Below are 20329 nucleotides of genomic sequence, written 5' to 3' on the forward strand. Positions count from 1 at the left end.
CAGGAATGGCGAGAAAATTCAAACTCCACACAGACAGCCGCCCAAGGCTGGAATTTTACCAGGGTCCCTGTGAGGCAGTGCTAACCACGTGATTTGCATAAAGTTACTAAAGCAAATGGACTGTTGTCATTTATTACAACAGAAATGGAATATTAAACTAGGAATGTTTTGCTACATCGTGCAGGTTTTTGGGGAGGCCATAGCTGGAGAACTATGTACAGTTCTGGCTGCCTCCTATAAGAAAGGTTATAAATATGTTAGAAGCAGTTCAGAGAAGATTACCTAGACCGATAGCTGGGTTGGAGTGGTGAGTTTGGACAGGCTAGATATATATCCATTGGAGTTGAAAAGAATAAGAAATTATTATTATTTTCTCCGACCTATACAATCCTGACAGAGACCTGACGGAATGGATACTAAAGAATATTTCCCCTTCTGGGAAATACTAGAATTAGAGGACACTGTTGAAAAATTTGTGATCCTGCATGTGAATGAGGAGACTTTGTTTCTGATTAGTTCTTGAGTCCGTAAAACATCCTGCTTCAGAGAGTGGTGGCAGGGTCGATGATTATAGGGTGGCACGGTGGCACAGTGGTTAGCACTGCTGCTTCACAGTGCCAGAGACCTGAGTTCAATTCCCACCTCAGGCAACTGGTCTGTGTGGAGTTTGCACATTCTCCCTGTGTCTGCATGGGTTTCCTCCAAGTACTCCAGTTTCCTCCCACAGTCCAAAAATGTGCAGGCTAAATGAATTGGCCATGCTAAATTGCCTGTAATTTTAGGTGAAAGGGTAAACGTAGGGGAATGGGTCTGGGTGGGTTGCTGTTCAGAGGGTCGGTGTGGACTTGGGCCGAAGGGCCTGTTTCCACGCTGTAAGTAAGCTAATTACATTCCAGGTGCATGTCAATAGATTCTTGACTAACAGAGGTGTCAAAGGTTATCAGATGTATATTGATATGTATATAGTGCGCATATTGATTTCAGTTTATAAACTTGTCTTGTTGATTGCCGGCACAGACTTGAGGAGATGAATGGCCTATTCCCCTCATTCCTGAAGAAGGGCTTATGCCCGAAATGTCGATTCTCCTGCTCCTTGGATGCTGCCTTTCCTGTTGCGCTTTTCCAGCAACACCTTTTCAGCACTGATCTCCAGCATCTGCAGTCCTCACTTTCTCCTATTCCCCTGATTACATGGTTCTGTGCTGATGTCTTCTTATATAGTTGACATGTTTAACATGGTCACCATTTATTTATTTTAATTCATCATTATCGGTTGCCCAAGTGCCCACATTATTTGCATTCGCCCTCTACCGTCTAATATAGTGGTAAAAATGTGTTGGGTTAACTTTGATATTGATAGTAAGTTTACTTTCATTCTCTCTTCATAGCTCTTTCTTACTGTTTTGTCATTATTTCCTGTACTTCTGTATCTTTTTCTATTTCTCCAAAAAATGATTTCTTTTGTGTTTTTAAATGTTTTTAATTTTATTTGTCCCTTAGCACTTTAGTCAGCTGTGGTCTTATTTTCTTTTAGAAAATGGGGCTCTTGTCCCTTAGAGACCTACAGCTAGTTCTGTGTCATGTCAGGCTTTGTTGACCACTGCCAACGGATCACTGTTATCAGTTAAGAGAATTGCTGAGTTTACAGTCAGACACCAATGGTCACCAAGACACCCTTTATTAACATATGAATAGTCCTTGACCATAGTATTGCATAACACAGAATTTAGCATCAGAGTGTCAGTATCTCTGACATTCCCCTTGTTGTATGTCAGTCATGGCTCCTTGATTCAATCCAATTAATAGCCCCAATTAGGAAACTCCTATTCCTTGAGGTCCAGCTGGCTGACTGCATTACAATCACAACATTCCCACCCCTCAGTCCGTGGATAAAGGCTGGCCCTTTTCCTTGGAGAACCTTCTGGGGCATTTTAGCATTGAGTCAGGGTCTCCCAACACAGTGTATGATATGCGTAGCATGTAATGCATGGAAGTTCACCTATTTTGCCTCGAGTGCCTTGTTAGAATTTCACTTTTTTTTGTCAGCAAAAGTGTTGAAATGGCCACTTCTGTCATATCCATCTCTGATTCAGAAGAGTTAACATAGTTTGACAGAGATGGGACATCCATAGGTTCTGCTGGAATTTCCGAATGTTCCAAGGGGCAAGGCATGTTTTCTTCCTGCACCATCTGAGAATTCATGGCTTTCATTTGAAAGCTTATTCAGGACCATCTCACCTATTGAAACATTCTAATCACTGGTCCTGACCTTGCGTTAACCATGCAGAGCCATTTCTGAGATTTTTACAACAAACATAATTCCTTGTATCAAACTGTCTCTTGCTTGGTGGAGCCTGGGATCTGGCATTGGAGTTCCTTATGCTGTTTTTTCCCCTTCATGAGGTCTAGGAACAACTTAGAGGATGACATCTTTATCTTTCTATGAGACCATTTTTAAGGCAGAGTTTTTTTTAAATTAAGAGTTAATGCAGAGGTGCTAGGATTGATTCAAGGCTATGCATAAACTTTTCATAATAATTTACCAGCCCATCAAATGACCTGAGCTCCTAGACAGCCATGGAAATTGGGGCATCTTTGATCGGCCTCTATTCATCTTTCAATGGGTGTACCCCAGTCTTTTTGGCTTTGTAGCCTAACCAGGTCACCCAGGAGGGACTTGAAAAACGTTTTTCTCTTCTAATTTGTGTGCCTGCCTTGGGAAAATGCCTTAGAAATGTATCCAGGTTCTCTAGTATTACTTATACTCCATATGGCAATCTGGTATATTAGTGCAAGCCTTTTTGGGTATTAATTGCAGTACAGAGGAACTTCGATTATCTGAATGAGATGGGTAGCATGATTCTGTTTGGATAATGGATTATTTGGCTATTTTGTCTTTCCTCTGGGGTTCTGAGGTTTTGTTAAATCTGCTCCCCATCCAGGAGACTAGGCAGCAGCACACTGCACAGGAGCCCTGCCCACTTCAGCCCCCTAGCCTGCCCTAACTCCGTCCAACACTGCCCCCCTGCCCCTGTCCAATACTGCCACCTAATCCAGCCTAACACTGTCCCCCCCATCCACCCCCAACCCTGTCAAACGTGGCCCCCTCAACCCTGTCTAACACTGCTCCCCCGCCCGACCCCCGAGCCCTGTACAACATGGCCCCCCCCCCAACCCCGTCCAACACCGCTCCCCCGACTGACCCCCCAATCCTGTCCAACTCCGTTCCCCCGCCCGACACCCCAGCCCTGTCCAACACCCCCCCAAAACCCTGTCCAACACTGCTCCCCCGCCTGACCCCCCAACCCTGTCCAACACCCTCCCCCAACCTTGTCCAACACTGCTACTCCGCCTGACCCCCCAACCCTGTCCAACACCCTCCCCCAACCCTTGCCAACACTGCTCCCCCGTCTGACCCCCCCAACCCTGTCCCACACCGCTTCCCCTCAACGACGCCCCAGCCCTGTCCAACACCGCTCCCCCGCCTGACCTCCCAACCCTGTCCAACATCACTCCCCCGCCTGACCCCCCAACCCTGTCCAACACTGTTCCCCCGCCTGACCCCCTCAACCCAGTCCAATACCCCCCTACAATCCTGCCCAACACTGCTCACCTGCCTGACCCCCCCCAACCCTGTCCAACACTGCTCACCTGCCTGACCCCCCCAACCCAATCCAATAGCCCCCTACAACCCTGTCCAACATCCCCCCACAACCCTGTCCAACACTGCTTCTCCGCCTGACCCCCAACCCTGTCCAACACTGCTTCCGCACCTGACCCCCAACCCCGTCCAACACTGCTCCCCTGCCTGACCCCTCAACCCTATCCACTAACCCCCCACAACCCTGTCCAACAGTGCTCACCCGCCAAACCCCAACCCTGCCTGACCCCCCAACCCTCTCCAACACCCCCCACAACCCTGTCCAACACTGCTTCCCCGTCAGACCCCTCAACCCTGTCCAACACCCCCCCCCACAATCCTGTCCAACACTGCTCCCCTGCCCAATCCCCCAACCCTGTCTAACATCCTCCCCAACCCTGTCCAACACAGCCCTCCCCAACCCTGTCCAACACAGCCCTCCCCAACCCTGTCCAACACAGCCCCCCCAACCCTGTCCAACACAGCTCCCCCCAACCCTGTCCAACACAGCTCCCCCCAACCCTGTCCAACACTTCCTCTCCCCAAACCCTGTCCAATACTGCCCCTAGCCCAGTCTCAACCCTGTCCAACACCACCTCCCCGCCAATCCTGTCCAACACTGCCCCTGGACCACCTTCAACGCCGCCCTCTCGCTCCCCTCCCATCTGCGTCTTCATCCAACACCGCCACCCCCAGGCTAACTGGATTGGATACCAATAACATGACTGCAGCGCGCACGCGTGTACACACACACACACACACACACACACACACACACACACACACACACACCCCTTTTTACTGCAACTTTTTGACAGGTTCCACCTTTGCCCTGTACAGGTCAATGGTAAAGACATTGGGAGGTTTAAGATACACCCTCTATAGTTATTGTTGAGGGGAATGGCCACAGGGGATCCCTCACGGCCTGCCAGTTAACTTTCTGTCTCCTGGTGGTAACCCATCTACTTTCTTTTTGTACCGAGGTATGACTACCTCCCTGTAACTCCTCTCAATAACCATCACCATTTCCCAAATGATCCGAAGTTCATCCAGCTCCAGCTCCAGTTCTCTAATGCGTTTTTCGAGGAAATGAAGTTGGGTGTCCTTCCTACAGATGCAGTCAGCAGGGACACTAGTGGTGACCCTTACCTCCCTCCCACATTCTACAGGAGGAGCATTCAACTGCCCTAACCTTCATTCCTACTATTCTAAATTCCCAGTGAGACTACTGAAAACTAGAAAAAACAACTCATCCACTTACCTTTCGGTGCACAGAACCTTTTTTTGGTTAGAGGAGGAGAACGGGTGGGAGACATTAACCATATAGTGTTTTGGATAAAGTAACTGCCCAAATATAAAGCCTCACTTACCAAGCAGACCTGTGTCCGCTCCTGTTCAGCGTGCGCTCCACCTATACACAAAGCAAGTTTATATACTTTGAATTTACCTTCCCTTCAAGCCTCTGGTCCTCTCTGTTGCTCCTTCCACTTCAACTGGAAAAGAAATACTACTAGTGGTTTCGACAATGTAGATAGAAGGAGATTATTTCCAATAGTTGAAGGATTGAAAATGAGGGTGTATAGATCCAAGACCATGAAATAATAAGAAATAGGAGCAAAAGTAGGTCACTTGGTTCCCATTGAGTCTGCTGCATCATCCATTCCGATAATGACAATCTTGCTTATCTAATATGATCATCTTCAGCTCCACTTTCCTGTTTCTTTTCCCCACATAAACCCTGATTCTCTTATTGAAGTAAAATCTGCCCATCTCACACTTAAAATAGTTAATACACCAGCCTTGACAGCTCTCTATGGTAAGGAATTCGACAGATTCACTGCCTTTTGAGAGAAATGATTTCTCCTCATACTTGCCTTAAATAAGCAACCCCTTAGTCTGAGATTATGACTTGTAGTCTTAAACTCGTAGAAGGGGAATCTACTTCTCAGCATCTACCCTGTTAAGGTTCCTAAGAATATAAATGCCATCCTTCGATATGGAGATCCAAAAATATGTACAGTGCTCCACGTGTGGTTTTAACTGCACCCTATTCAGTTGTACCAGAGAATTGGTATTCTTGTACCCCAGGCCCCTTGCAATGAAGTTCAAATGCTATTTGCCCAACGCACTGGGCTGGATGTTAGAAATGCTCCCTCAACCATTCTGGGAAGAGGATGTGGTATGGGTGGGACAAAATGGAGCTGGGCCAGTAACTTACTGATGTAGCTCCAAGGTTAAAATTAGATGGTTGGATTGCCAGGCTGATGGCTCACAAACCTGCCTCCATTCTGGGGCACTGGCCCAGTTTTAATAATAAATTTGAGATACGCAAATCCTCAGCTGTCAGACCCTCAGCTCACATCTATCCAATGCTCCCCTTTATGTCCACTCATATGTTGCATGCCATTTTTCCCATGACCTTTTTTTAATTCATTCACTCACTCATGGGATGTGGCTATCACTGGCTGGGCCAGTATTTATTATCTGTCCCTAGTCACCTTTGAGAGAAATGGTGAGCTGCTGTCTTGAATTGCTGCAGTTCATTTGGTGTGGGTACACTCACTGCAGTTAAGTTAGAATTCCAGGATTTTGGCTAACAACAGTGAAGGCATAGTGATGTACATCAAGTCTGGACAGTGAGTGACTTGGATAAACACTTACAGGTGATGGTATTCACATGTATCTGCTGCCGTTGTTCTTTTAATGGAAATCGTCATGAATTTGGAAGGTGTTCTCTGATGAGCCTTGGCGAAATTCTGTAGATGGTGCATACAAGATGCACTGCAGAATTCACCAAGGTTTCTTCGATAGAAGCTTCTAAGCTGATTTTTTTCTTAACAAATCCATTCTCTGTATTCCTGATTGAACTGCGTGCAGCCCTCCACTCCCTCCGCTCCAATCCCAACCTCACCATCAAACCCGCAGACAAGGGAGGCGCGGTGGTAGTTTGGCGCACTGACCTGTACACCGCTGAAGCCAAACGCCAGCTCGCGGACGCCTCCTCTTATCGCCCCCTTGACCACGACCCCACCTCCCACCACCAAACCATCATCTCCCAGACCATCCAGGACCTCATCACCTCAGGGGATCTCCCATCCACCGCCTCCAACCTCATAGTCCCACAACCCCGCACCGCCCGTTTCTACCTCCTGCCCAAAATCCACAAACCTGCCTGCCCCGGCCGACCCATTGTCTCAGCCTGCTCCTGCCCCACCGAACTCATCTCCCAATACCTCGACACGGTCCTGTCCCCTTTAGTCCAAGAACTCCCCACCTACGTTCGGGACACCACCCACGCCCTCCACCTCCTCCAGGATTTTCGCTTCCCCGGTCCCCAACGCCTTATTTTCACTATGGACATCCAGTCCCTGTACACCTCCATCCCCCATCACGAAGGACTCAAAGCCCTCCGCTTCTTCCTTTCCCGCCGCACCAACCAGTACCCTTCCACTGACACCCTCCTTCGACTGACTGAACTGGTCCTCACCCTGAATAACTTCTCTTTTCAATCCTCCCACTTCCTCCAAACTAAAGGAGTTGCCATGGGCACCCGCATGGGCCCCAGCTATGCCTGTCTCTTCGTAGGATATGTGGAACAGTCCATCTTCCGCAACTACACTGGCACCACCCCCCACCTTTTCCTCTGCTACATCGATGACTGTATCGGCGCTGCCTCGTGCTCCCACGAGGAGGTTGAACAGTTCATCAACTTTACTAACACCTTCCATCCCGACCTGAAATTCACCTGGACTGTCTCAGACTCCTCCCTCCCCTTCCTAGACCTTTCCATTTCTATCTCGGGCGACCGACTCAACACAGACATCTATTATAAACCGACTGACTCCCACAGCTACCTGGACTACACCTCCTCCCACCCTGCCCCCTGTAAAAACGCCATCCCATATTCCCAATTCCTTCGTCTCCGCCGCATCTGCTCCCAGGAGGACCAATTCCAACACCGCACAGCCCAGATGGCCTCCTTCTTCAAGGACCGCAGATTCCCCCCAGACGTGATCGACGATGCCCTCCACCGCATCTCCTCCACTTCCCGCTCCTCCGCCCTTGAGCCCCGCTCCTCCAACCGCCACCAAGACAGAACCCCACTGGTTCTCACCTACCACCCCACCAACCTGCGCATACAACGTATTATCCGCCGCCATTTCCGCCACCTCCAAACGGACCCCACCACCAAGGATATATTTCCCTCCCCTCCCCTATCAGCGTTCCGCAAGGACCACTCCCTTCGTGACTCCCTTGTCAGATCCACACCCCCCACCAACCCAACCTCCACCCCCGGCACCTTCCCCTGCAACCGCAGGAAATGTAAAACTTGCGCCCACACCTCCACACTCGCTTCCCTCCAAGGCCCCAAGGGATCCTTCCATATCCGCCACAAGTTCACCTGTACCTCCACACACATCATCTATTGCATCCGCTGCACCCGATGTGGCCTCCTCTATATTGGTGAGACAGGCCGCTTACTTGCGGAACGCTTCAGAGAACACCTCTGGGCCGCCCGAACCAACCAACCCAATCACCCCGTGGCTCAACACTTTAACTCCCCCTCCCACTCCACCGAGGACATGCAGGTCCTTGGACTCCTCCACCGGCAGAACACAACTACACGACGGCTGGAGGAGGAGCGCCTCATCTTCCGCCTGGGAACCCTCCAACCACAAGGTATGAATTCAGATTTCTCCAGCTTCCTCATTTCCCCTCCCCCCACCTTGTCTCAGTCGGTTCCCTCAACTCAGCACCGCCCTCCTAACCTGCAATCCTCTTCCTGACCTCTCCGCCCCCACCCCACTCCGGCCTATCACCCTCACCTTGACCTCCTTCCACCTATCCCACCTCCATCGCCCCTCCCCCTAGTCCCTCCTCCCTACCTTTTATCTCAGCCTGCTTGGCTCTCTCTCTCTTATTCCTGATGAAGGGCTTATGCTCGAAACGTCGAATTCTCTATTCCTGAGATGCTGCCTAACCTGCTGTGCTTTGACCAGCAACACATTTGCAGCTGAACTGTATCTCACCAAATATGGATATATTCACAGGCATCAGACTGACTTGCCTATAATTTCCTGTTCTATCCTTTCTTCCCTTTTTTGATAATGGAAAATTGTCAATAGTTCTGCAGCCCTCTGGCACCTCATCTGTGACCGGAGAGGATTTGAAAATTGCTGCCAGATGCCTGATATCTCCTTCCTTGCCTCCCACAACAGTCTGGGTTACATTTCATATTCAACATTCACTCCTTCCTCTACCAATTCACATTGCCAACTGTGTATATCAGCTATAAATACACTGCAACCTACCTCGACTTCTTCAACAGCATCTTCTAAATAGATGACCTCTATCACTTAGAAGGACAAGTGTATAAAATGCAAGGAACATAACCACTTGCAGGTTTTTCTGAATCTATACACCATTGAATCATGGAATATATTGTTATTCTTTCTTCATGGTCGTTAAGTAAAAATCCTGAACTCCCTACCTTAACAGCCCTATTAGTGTAATTGTACCACATGGACTGCAGTGTTTTAAAGAAGCAGCTCACCAGAACCTTCTCAAAGGCAATTAGGGATGGTCGATAAATACTAGTCTAACTAGTGACCCCCGCATGTCTGTGAACAAATTTATAAAAATCCTTTCTTCAAAACTCTTGAAAACCATGGATGGATCTTTTTGACATAGTTGTTTTTAATAGAAGATAGTTTTATTAAATGTTTCCCATTTTTTAAATCTCACTATACCTTTCAAACTATTTACCCAAATCTCATTAGAATAGATTGGATACCCTATAGTATCCGACCCTCCGAAGAGCAAACCACCCAGTCCCATTCCCCCCACCTTACATTTACCCCTGACTAATGCACCTAACACAATGGGCACTTTAGCATGGTCAATTCACCTGGCCTGCCCATCTTTGGATTGTGTGGAGGAAACTAGAGCATCCAGAGGAAACCCATGTAGACACGGAGAGAATATGCAAACTCCACACAGGCAGTTGTCCGAAGCAGGAATCGAACCCGCATCCCTGGTGCTGTGAGGTAGCAGTGCTAACCACTGAGCCACCATGCTGCCCAAAGTTAGTTATCTGTCCCCTCATACCTGTGTAATTGACATTGTTTAAGTTTAACGTTTTTGTTTCTGGGTCAAGTGTACCATTCTTAGACTTGGCATACAATTCAACTGCATTTTGATCTCTTTTACCCATAGGATCATTTTCTCTGAGGTTTCTAATTACCTCAGCCACATTACACAATGCCACATTTAAAATAATGTTTTTTTTCTTTTTGGTTCTATAATCTATTGTTCATGGAAACTGTTGTAAAAATATCCTGTGAACTCATCTTCAAGACTACCTTGACAAGTAGAATGGTCTTTTTTGTTACATATTCCCATGATTTCTTGCTGAATTCTGTCTTCAGTGTTAAAACTGTTTGATGATGTCAATAACCTATCCCCATCAATATTATTTACCCTTACTATTCCTGATTCCTGCCATTACTGATTCTACTTCTAAGTTCTGAGCCAACATCCTTTCTTGCACAAGTGTCCTTATAATATCTTTTATTTTCTATCTCTCCTTTCCTGTTCTACCTGACATTTTTTGAAATGTTGTGCAATACAGAATATTTATTTCTCAGCCTTGGTCATCTTTCAGTTTTACAGTGAAGTAACAGGAGTGGAAGTAGGTAATGTCAGGCAACCAGGGGTGACATGGATGTCATTCCTGACACATTCCCATCATGAGTGAGATTTCAAAGGAATGGTTGTGCAAACAGATTGCAGCTGTCAAGTAATTTAAATAATCAAACCCCAATTTTGAATGATTTTCCAACACTTTGACAGTGTGGAGCTATCTCCTATTGTATGGGGAGGCCTCCAGTTCCTTGAATATAACCTCCCTGCACAAAATTTCAATGCTGATCTATCCATTCCATTCGATGTCCCTGTGCATACTAACTCGCCTTATCTATCGTTTAACCCAATCTGTTTTGGTGAAATTGATTAAGGAATTTTGATTGAAGGCTTTTTTCAGAAAGAGTCGCACCTGCAAATACGTCTGAATTAATTTTAGCAAACAGTGTCAGCTTGATAACATTGATCTGCCTTCTCCCTTTCAGGGTGTTGGTACATTTTGAATTACTATGTTAGGTAGTAATAACAACTAGCCGTTTTAAAAAAACAAAATTCCTCTGAGCTGACTCCATTAATTCTTGTAATGCTTTGGTGCAATTGGTATACTCTGGGTCAATTTGAACTACCAACACACTCCCCCTTTTCCCCAACCGCTATTCCTCACATTTAACAAGAGCAGAATATAAAATTTCCCAGCAGCCTGATATCTCTTGGCCCAGCATAGAGCCCTCTCATTCCAGTGAGGCAATGTCCCAGGCCCGTGGAGTCTCTTACCCCAGTGTGAGGGTAAGAGCCTCTCGTCCTGGCATGACCTCAGCACGGACTTCCAGTCTCAAGGTGATTCTAGAATAATCTCTTGGCCTTGTGAATACTGAGATGAAACCTGATATGGTCTGGAGTTTAGGCCTGGTGAAGCATAGACTAGGTAGGAAGATGATTATTCTTAACTTTCTTTTTCACCATTTTATAATTTGTTACTAAAATCTGCAATGCTGCACTCTTTACTTCTCTATTATTCTAAGAACTGTAACTGAAGAAGCTGTACCTTGGGATCTTTGTACTTAAATTGGCACCATAAGTGGTGATTTGTACACTTTTCACTGTAGTCATTTGAGTACATGTTGACAATAAAACTAATTCAATTCAGATGCTAAAGTAGCGACAAATAGTTGCAATATGAGCACTACCACAGATAAATAGCATCAGTACTTTCTACGCTTTGCTCACCACAAAACTCAAAATGTGTGAATTTAAACCAATCCCTGAAATCTGTGTGATTGAATGGGCCAGACATACAAATCTATCACTATCCCATTCCTTTTTCGTTTTTGCTGGACCAACTGGAATGATGCATGTTCTCAAGACTCAATAGAAAGAGAAATCTTCTGACTTTGTTACTAAAGAATTGTGATCTTATACATTTTGGTAGCCAGGGGTGTGATAAATAAAAAGACAATGTTATTCAAATTAGATTTTTAGAATAACTTCAATAGTTTTTTCAAATTTATAGATGCTTCAATGATACTCCTTAAGACCACGACCTCTACTGCACTGGCATATTCCCATCAACCTACAATGGATTAAGATCTGTTTCTTTCTATAATAACGTAATCCAAGTTGGAGGACGGGAAAGATTTCTGGCTGTAACAGCTGCTCCTTTTTTTTTTGAGGTATTTTAGGTGTTGGAGGTGATTTCCTCGAATTCCAGGAGCAGCAATTAAAGTTTTATATGCTGTTGCATTGTTTTGGAACTTTGGAAAAAAATGTCAAACATACAGCAGTATTAAAAGGGAGAAGAAAAGACCATGGTGAGTTCATTGCAGTGGAGAGAGAGAGAGAGAGAAACCTGCACAGTTACTACCTTTGCTGTTTTAATTCATGTACCACTGGACATCGGAGTGAATCTGGGAAAATTAACAAATGGTGAAATTCAAAACTGATCTTGGAGGAACTGTTGGGCAAAGTTCACAGCACAGAATCAGAGAAGTTAATCGTTGTTTTAAGTGTGGCCAACAGAGAATCAGCAGTAGTGAGTAGAGTGGGTTCTTTCTTGATTATATGTTTTTGGAGATATGCGCCTTGATTAAACTTAAAATATAAGCCATAACTATTAATTTAACCTGGGACAGTGTTTGTAGAGGAATAAGACGGTGTAATTTTCTGTGTCTGTAGATTGAGAAGGAGCAAAAATGGCCTTTAGTAGAATGATATGAACTTCATAAATGTGAATCTTATCAGATCGAATGGATCAGTTAGACAGGCAGTTAGAAGCAATGAGGAATTTGCAACAGCAACAGTATGTAATGGATGGCAGTTATAGGAAGGGGGGGGAAGTCTCAGATACAGTCACATAGATGGGTTAACTCCAGGAAAGGTAAGAGAGATTAGATTAGATAACTTTTTTAGATTAGATTAGATTACTTACAGTGTGGAAACAGGCCCTTCGGCCCAACAAGTCCACACCGACCCGCCGAAGCGCAACCCACCCATACCCCTACCCCTACATTTACCCCTGCCCCTAACACTATGGGCAATTTAGCATGGCCAATTCACCTGACCCGCACATCTTTGGACTGTGGGAGGAAACCGGAGCACCCGGAGGAAACCCACGCAGACACGGGGAGAATGTGCAAACTCCACACAGTCAGTTGCCTGAGGTGGGAATTGAACCCAGGTCTCTGGCGCTGTGAGGCAGCAGTGCTAACCACTGTGCCACCGTGAGGTAGGCAGCTAGTGCAGGAATCTTTTGTGGATAAAGACTCCCACAAAAGGGGGGAGGGGGTTGGACCCAGGGTGATAGTGAGGAAAGAGATCAATCTGATTTTGGTACAGTTGAGAAAAGAAATGAGCCAAACAGGCAGGGACAAAGCAGAGAACAAGGTAGCACTGATAAATTAAACTGCATTTATTTCAATGCAAGGGACCTAACTGGGAAGGCAGATGAACTCAGGGCAAGCTTAGGAACATGGGACTGGAATATCATAGCAATTATAGAAACATGGCTCAGGGATGGGCAGGACTGGCAGCTTAATGTTCCAGGAAACAAATGCTACATGAAGGATAGAAAGGGAGGCAAGAGAGGAGGGGAGAGTGGCATTTTTGATCAGGGGTAGCATTACAGCTGTGCTGAGGGAAGATATTCCCGGAAATACATCCAAAGAAGTTATTTGGGTGGAACTGAGAAATAAGAAAGGGATGATCACCTTATTGGTATTACATTATAGACCCCCTAATAGCCCCAGGGAAATTGAGAAACAAACTTGTAAGGAGATTTTAGTTATTAGTGAGAATAATAGGGTGTTTATGGTAGGGGATTTTAACTTTCCAAACATACACTGGAACTGTCATAATGTTAAGGGTTTGGATAGAGAGGAATTTGTTAAGTATGTACAGGACAATTTTCTGATTCAGTATGTTGATGTACCTACTAGAGAACGTGCAAAACCTGACCTACTCTTGGGAAATAAGGCAAGGCAGGTGACTGAGGTGTCAGTGGGGGAGCACTTTGGGGCCAGTGACCATAATTCTATGAGATTTAAAATAATGATAGAAACTAATCGACCACATCTGAAAATTGAAGTTCTAAATTGGTGAAAGGCCAATTTTGATGGTATTAGGCAAGAAAGTTCAAAAGCTGATTGAGGGCAGATGTTTGCAGGTAAAGAGATGGCTGGAAAATGGGAAGCCTTCAGGAATGATATAACGAGAATTCTCAGAAAGTATATTCCTGTCAAGGTGAAAGGAAAGGCTGGTAGGTATAGGGAATGGTTTGAGGGTTTGGTTAAGAAAAAGAAGGAAGCATACAGACAGGATAGATCGAGTGAATCCTTAGAAAAGTATAAAGGAAGTGGGAATATACTTAAGAGGGAAATCTGGAGGGCAAAAAAAGGAGACATGAGATAGCTTTGGCAAATAGAATTAAGGAGAATCCAAAGGGTTTTTATAAATACATTAAGGACAACAGGCTAACTAGGGAAAGAGTAGGGCCCCTCCGAGATCAGCAAGGTGGCCTTTGTGTGGAGCCACAGAAAATGGGGGAGATACTAAATGAATATTTTGCATCAGTATTTACTGTGGAAAAGGATATGGATGATATAGACTGTAAGGAAGTAGATGTTAACATCTTGCAAAATGTCCATATAACAGAGGAGGAAGTGCTGGATGTCTTGAAATGGGTAAAGATGGATAAATCCCCAGGACCTGATCAGGTGTACCCTAGAACTCTGTGGGAAGTTAGAGAAGTGATTGCTGGGCCTCTTGCTGAGATATTTGTATCATCGATAGTCACAGGTGAGGTGCCGGAAGACTGGAGGTTGGCTAACGTGGTGCCACTGTTTAAGAAGGTCGGTAAAGACAAGCCAGGGAACAATAGACCAGTGAGCCTGATGTCGGTGGTGGGCAAGTTGTTGGAGGGAATCCTGAGGGACTGGATGTACATGTATTTGGAAAGGCAAGGACTGATTAGGGATAGTCAACATGGCCTTGTGCATGGGAAATCATGTCTCACAAACTTGATTGAGTTTTTTGAGGAAGTAACAAAGAGGATTGATGAGGACAGAGTGGTAGATATGATGTATATGGACTTCAGTAAGGCATTCGACAAGGTTCCCCATGGGAGACTGGATTAGCAAGGTTAGATCTCACGGAGTTCAGGGAGAGCTAGCCATTTGGATACAGAACTGGCTCAAAGGCCGAAGACAGAGGGTGGTGGTGGAGGGTTGTTTTTCAGATTGGAGGTCTGTGACCAGTGGAGTGCCACAAGGATTGGTGCTGGGTCCTCTATTTTTTGTCATTTATATAAATGATTTGGATGTGAGCATAAGAGGTACATTTAGTAAGTTTGCAGGTGACACCAACATTGGAGATATAGTGGACAGTGAAGAGAGTTACCTCTGATTACAATAGGATCTTGACTAGATGGGCCAATGGGCTGAGAAGTGGTAGATGGAGTTTAATTCAGATAAATGTGAGGTGCTGCATTTTGGGAAAGCAAATCTTAGCAGGACTTCTACACTTAATGGTAAGGTCCTAGGGAGTGTTGCTGAACAAAGAGACCTTGGAGTTCAGGTTCATACTCCTTGAAAGTAGAGTCGCAGGTAGATAGGATAGTGAAGAAGGCGTTAGGTATGCTTTCCTTTATTGGTCAGAGTATTGAGTACAGGAGTTGGGAGGTCATATTGCGGCTGTTGGAATACTGCATGCAATTCTGGTCTCCTTCCTATTGGAAAGATGTTGTGAAACCTGAAAGGGTTCAGAAAGATTTACAGGGATGTTGCCAGGATTGGAGGATTTGAGCTATAGGGAGAGGTTGAATAGGGTTGGGCTGTTTTCCCTGGAACGTCAGAGACTGACGTGTGACCTTATAGAGGTTTACAAAATTATGAGGGGCATGGATGGGGTAAATAGTCAAAGTCTTTTTTCTGGGGTTGGGGAGTCCAGAACTAGAGGATGAGGGGGGAAAGATATAAAAGAGACCTAAGGGGCAACTTTTTCACATGGTGGGTGGGGGGGGGGGGAAGATACGTGTATGGAATGAGCTGCTGGAGGAGGTGGTGAGGGCTGGAACAAGATTGGGTTGGGATATCTGGTCGGCATGGATGGGTTGGATTGAAGGGTCTGTTTCCATGCTGTACATCTCTATGACTCTATAACTGACCTGGGTCTTGCCAGGCAGAACAACAATTACCATTTAAGTTCCCAATTAAAATTGCTATTACCATTAAAAGTAATCCTTTATCAATTACCATGTAGAAAAACAATCACCTGCAATGCCCCTTTGGGCCATAGAGTACAAAAGCAAAAAATGTTGAACTTGCATACGATACTTATTAGACCTCAGCTGGAGTATTGTGTGCAGCTCTGGGTGCCACATTATAGGAAGGATCTGATCATAATGGAGCAAGTGCAGAAACTGTTTACAAAAATGGTTCAGAGATTAAGAACTTCAGCTATGAAGGCAAATTGAGGAACCTAATTTCTGTTCCCCCTGAGAAGAAGGCTGAGAGAAGATCTGATAGAAGTTTTCAAAATCATAAGTGTATTGCACAGATTGTATAGGGAGAAACAGTTTCCACTCAAAAAGGAACACGAACAAGAGGAAGATTGAAAGTGACCACATAAATAGATTGAATCATAGATTTGTACAGCATGGAGAGAATCCATTTGTCCCAAACTGGTCCATGCCAACCAAAATGTCCATCTACACTATCCCCATTTCCCTGCACTTGGCCCAAAAAAAACCTTTCCTATCCATGTATTTGTCCAAATGCCTCTTAAATGATTTTAACGTACTTGCCTCAACCACTTCTGCTAGCAGCTCATTCCATGTGCATACCCTCTCTGTGTAAAAGTGTTTCCCCTCCGGTTTTCAGGTTGGTAATGAAGACGCATGGCACGCTTGCCTTTACTGGCTAGGAAATTAAGCATAAGAGTCAGGTGGCCATGTTGCAGTTTTATAAGAATTTTGTTAGGCCTTCATTTCTGATCACCACATCACCAGGAAGGATGTGGAGACTTTGGAGAGGATGCAGAAGAAGCTTACTAGGATGCTGGCTAGATTAGATGGTATGACCTGAAAGGACAAGCCAAAAAAGTCCATGTATTATGTACAATTCTCGTCGTCCCATTATAGGAAGGATGTAGAAGCATTGGAAAAGACTCCGAGGAGATTTACCAGGATGTTGCCTGGTCTGGAGGGAAGGTCTTATGAGGAAAGGCTGAGAGACTTGAACCTGTTCCCATTCGAAAGATAGGGGAGATTTGATAGAGACATGCAAGATGATCAGAGGATTAGATAGGATGGTCAATGAAAGACTTTTTCCAAAGATGATGACGTCTGCTTGTACAAGAGGGCATAAGTACAATTTGAGGGATGATAGATTTAAGACAGATGTCAGAGGCAGGTTCTTTACGCAGAGAGTGGTAAAGGCCCTACCTGCTAATGTAGTCAACTCAGCCACATTAGGGAGATTTAAACAATCCTTAGATAAGCATGTGGATGATTTTGGGATAGTGTAGGGGGACGAGCTGAGAATAGCAACATCTGGGGCCGAAGGGCCTGTTCTGCATTGTGTTGTTCTATGTTCTATGTTTTATGTTGTTTTCTTTGAAATGATGGAGGCTGAGGGGAGACTTGTTAGAAGTCTATGAAATTATGAAATGCATAAGTAGGGTTGATGCTCAGATTCTTTTCACCAAACTTGAAATGTCTAATACTAGGGGCATGCATTTAAGGTGAGAGAAGGAAAGTTCAAAAGAGATCTGTGGGGCAAGTTTTTTTTACAAAGACATTGTAGAAGTGTGGAAGCACTTCCAGGGGTAGTGGTGGAGGCAAATATGTTAGGAACATTGAAGAAACTTTTAGATAAGCAAATGAATATGCAAGGATTGGAGAGATATGGACCAAAGGCAGGCAAAAGGGATTGGTATAATTTGACATCATGTTTGTACAATTTGACATCATGTTTGTATAATTTGACATCATGTTCAGCATGACATTGTAGGCCAAAGGGCCTGTTCTTGTGTGGTACAAGCCTATGTTCTATGTATAAAGGTATGGGGAAAAGTGGGAGCACTGTGTAATGATGTTCATTTACTGAGCAGGTGCTGGCTTAATGGCCTGAATGGCAGTCTCCTAAACTGTAACAATACTGTGATTCTGAAAGTGTGTCATGGCCTCATCATGTAGCTATCTCAGGACATGAGTTCTCTCAGTGACTGTCACTTAATTTCAGTTGTAATACTTTTAAGATGTACAGTTCTCGGCAATCGGAAACAACAATCATTACAGTTTTCGATAAAAGGAAATAATAGAATGCAAATGCAGTGATATCTTAAGTAATGAGATTCAATCTGTCTCTTTCTTGTCTCTCAAATAGACTAATAACAAAGTACTTATGAAGAGACAGAAATATGGGCAGGGCGATAGGAAGACAGTTTATAGAAAAGGCATGATTTGGAGATGCCGGTGTTGGACTGGGGTGTACAAAGTTAAAAATCACACAACACCAAGTTATAGTCCAACAGGTTTATTTGGAAGCACACTAGCTTTCGGAGCGATGCTCCTTCATCGGGTAGTAGTGGAGGACTCAATCCTAACACACAGAATTTATAGCAAAACCTTAGTGTGTTGTAATTGAAATTATACATTGAAAAATTGATTGCCTGTTAAGCCTGATGAAAGGCTTAACAGGCAATCAATTTTTCAATGTATAATTTCAGTTACATCACACTGTAAATTTTTGCTCTAAATTCTGTGTGTTAGGATTGAGTCCTCCACTACCACCTGATGAAGGAGCGTTGCTCCGAAAGCTAGTGTGCTTCCAATTAAACCTGTTGGACTATAACCTGGTGTTATGTGATTTTTAACTTTATAGAAAAGGCGACAGATTACAAGAGCTCTAGATGGACAAAGTTCACTGTGAACTGGTAATAAGCATGACAGAATTTGTTTCATATTGTAGGCTGCGAGCTTTATTGGGAAAATCCAATAACAATTAACATTTGAAACATTAATGGGATGGGAGTGATAATATATAACCTCACTAAACATTCTGACATCACATTGCTCAGCTTTCTCTTTTGTTCCTCAATCCAGCGGAAGAAGTAGAAAGGCTGGCTGCAATGCGTTCAGAGTCACTGGTCCCAGGTACTCATACACCACCCATCAGGAGAAGAAGCAAGTTTGCAACCTTAGGGAGGCTGTTTAAACCATGGAAATGGAGGAAGAAGAAAAGTGAAAAATTTAAACAGACATCTGCAGGTAGGCATTTGCTTACAAATTATTTTCACCAGTTTTGAATATGGTAAGCCATACAAAGTGAATATGGTATTTGGACTGACAACATAGTGACACCCACATCTTTTGGATTGAGAGGAGACCATCATGGATAAGCAATATGTATACTGTGAAGCTTATTTATGGTCTGGTGGAATGGTTATTTCTTCAGCATGTGAAAACAAATTGACAGTTTGTTCTGTTTCCTGTTTCCATCAATTTCTTTCTTCCCATCCACTATATATACATTTCATAATTGGCAGGTGCACTGTGTTCATTATCAGCTTTGTACGTAGTCTTTGCCTTTGGGTATTGGAATAAAATGATGACTTAACTATTCACTTAAAAAAACAAATTGCCACTGAAAGAGTATGTTAGCTTTTTTCCACATGAGCCTCCAGCATGAATCATTCACCAGAACACCTGTTGATTTTCTTTCCCTGTTCCTCAGCTCTACTGGGGATCAGTTGAGAAAACCTAACACAGCTCAAAACTTAGAATAGCTGTGGCCTTTGTTTTTGTGTGCAGTTTCCATTGAACCATTAGAGTAGCTGTTTTTTTAATTAAGGTTTATTTTTACACGCATGTTGGTAGATTCAAGCTGTGGCACAATCTGTTATCAGGCTATAGTTGAGTTTGTTTTAATTGTCACATCTAATTGGCAGTTTTTGGTAGAGCACAATTAACTAACGTTAGAAATCTCATTCCTTTTTAAAACAAAAACATCAGTTTGCTTTTCTTTGTGAACTAGTCAGCCAGCCAACACATCACAAACAGCTGAACAAATACAAAAGCAAAATATTGCAGATACCAGAAATCTGAAAATGTTGGAAATGCTCAGGAGCAATATTCTGCTGTGGAATGCTCATCTGAAAGAAGCTCATCTCTTCTAACTGGATTTACATTTGTCTCTTTTACTCTGTTCATTTGTTTCCTTTTGATTCTGCTATTCCTATTTACACCTCCTCCAGATCCATATTTTGATTCTTTGCTCGCTCCTTGCTTTGGCTGAGTGTGTAGGCAGATGTCATGGCTTCGATCCTCAGATCCACTTAAAGAGTCATGACCTACAATCAATTTTCCTTTGATTCTTCATTATTCCCTCTGGAAAAGTGACCCATATGTCTTTCCTCCAACCAAATAATTGTACTTGGAAATCTTGCCACCTTTAAATTTCCCCCCATGAGGTTTAACACTCATGAACCTCTTGCACCCAGCATGGCCTCTTATCCACAGCAGATTATCACAGTGATGCAAAATAAAATGTTTCT

General features: G+C 44.3%; 1 protein-coding gene across 1 annotated transcript in view; it reads left to right on the plus strand.

Annotated features, from left to right (window-relative positions):
- LOC132832214 (phosphatase and actin regulator 1-like) overlaps window positions 1-20329 on the plus strand; it is a 488261-nt gene that overhangs the window by 180097 nt on the left and 287835 nt on the right. The window contains exon 2 of the mRNA XM_060850008.1: window positions 18879-19043. Within this exon, the coding sequence (XP_060705991.1) occupies window positions 18879-19043 (165 nt within the window). The remainder of the gene's footprint in view (window positions 1-18878; window positions 19044-20329) is intronic.

This window comes from Hemiscyllium ocellatum, chromosome 34 (assembly GCF_020745735.1).
Source record: "Hemiscyllium ocellatum isolate sHemOce1 chromosome 34, sHemOce1.pat.X.cur, whole genome shotgun sequence".
NCBI lineage: Eukaryota > Metazoa > Chordata > Chondrichthyes > Orectolobiformes > Hemiscylliidae > Hemiscyllium > Hemiscyllium ocellatum.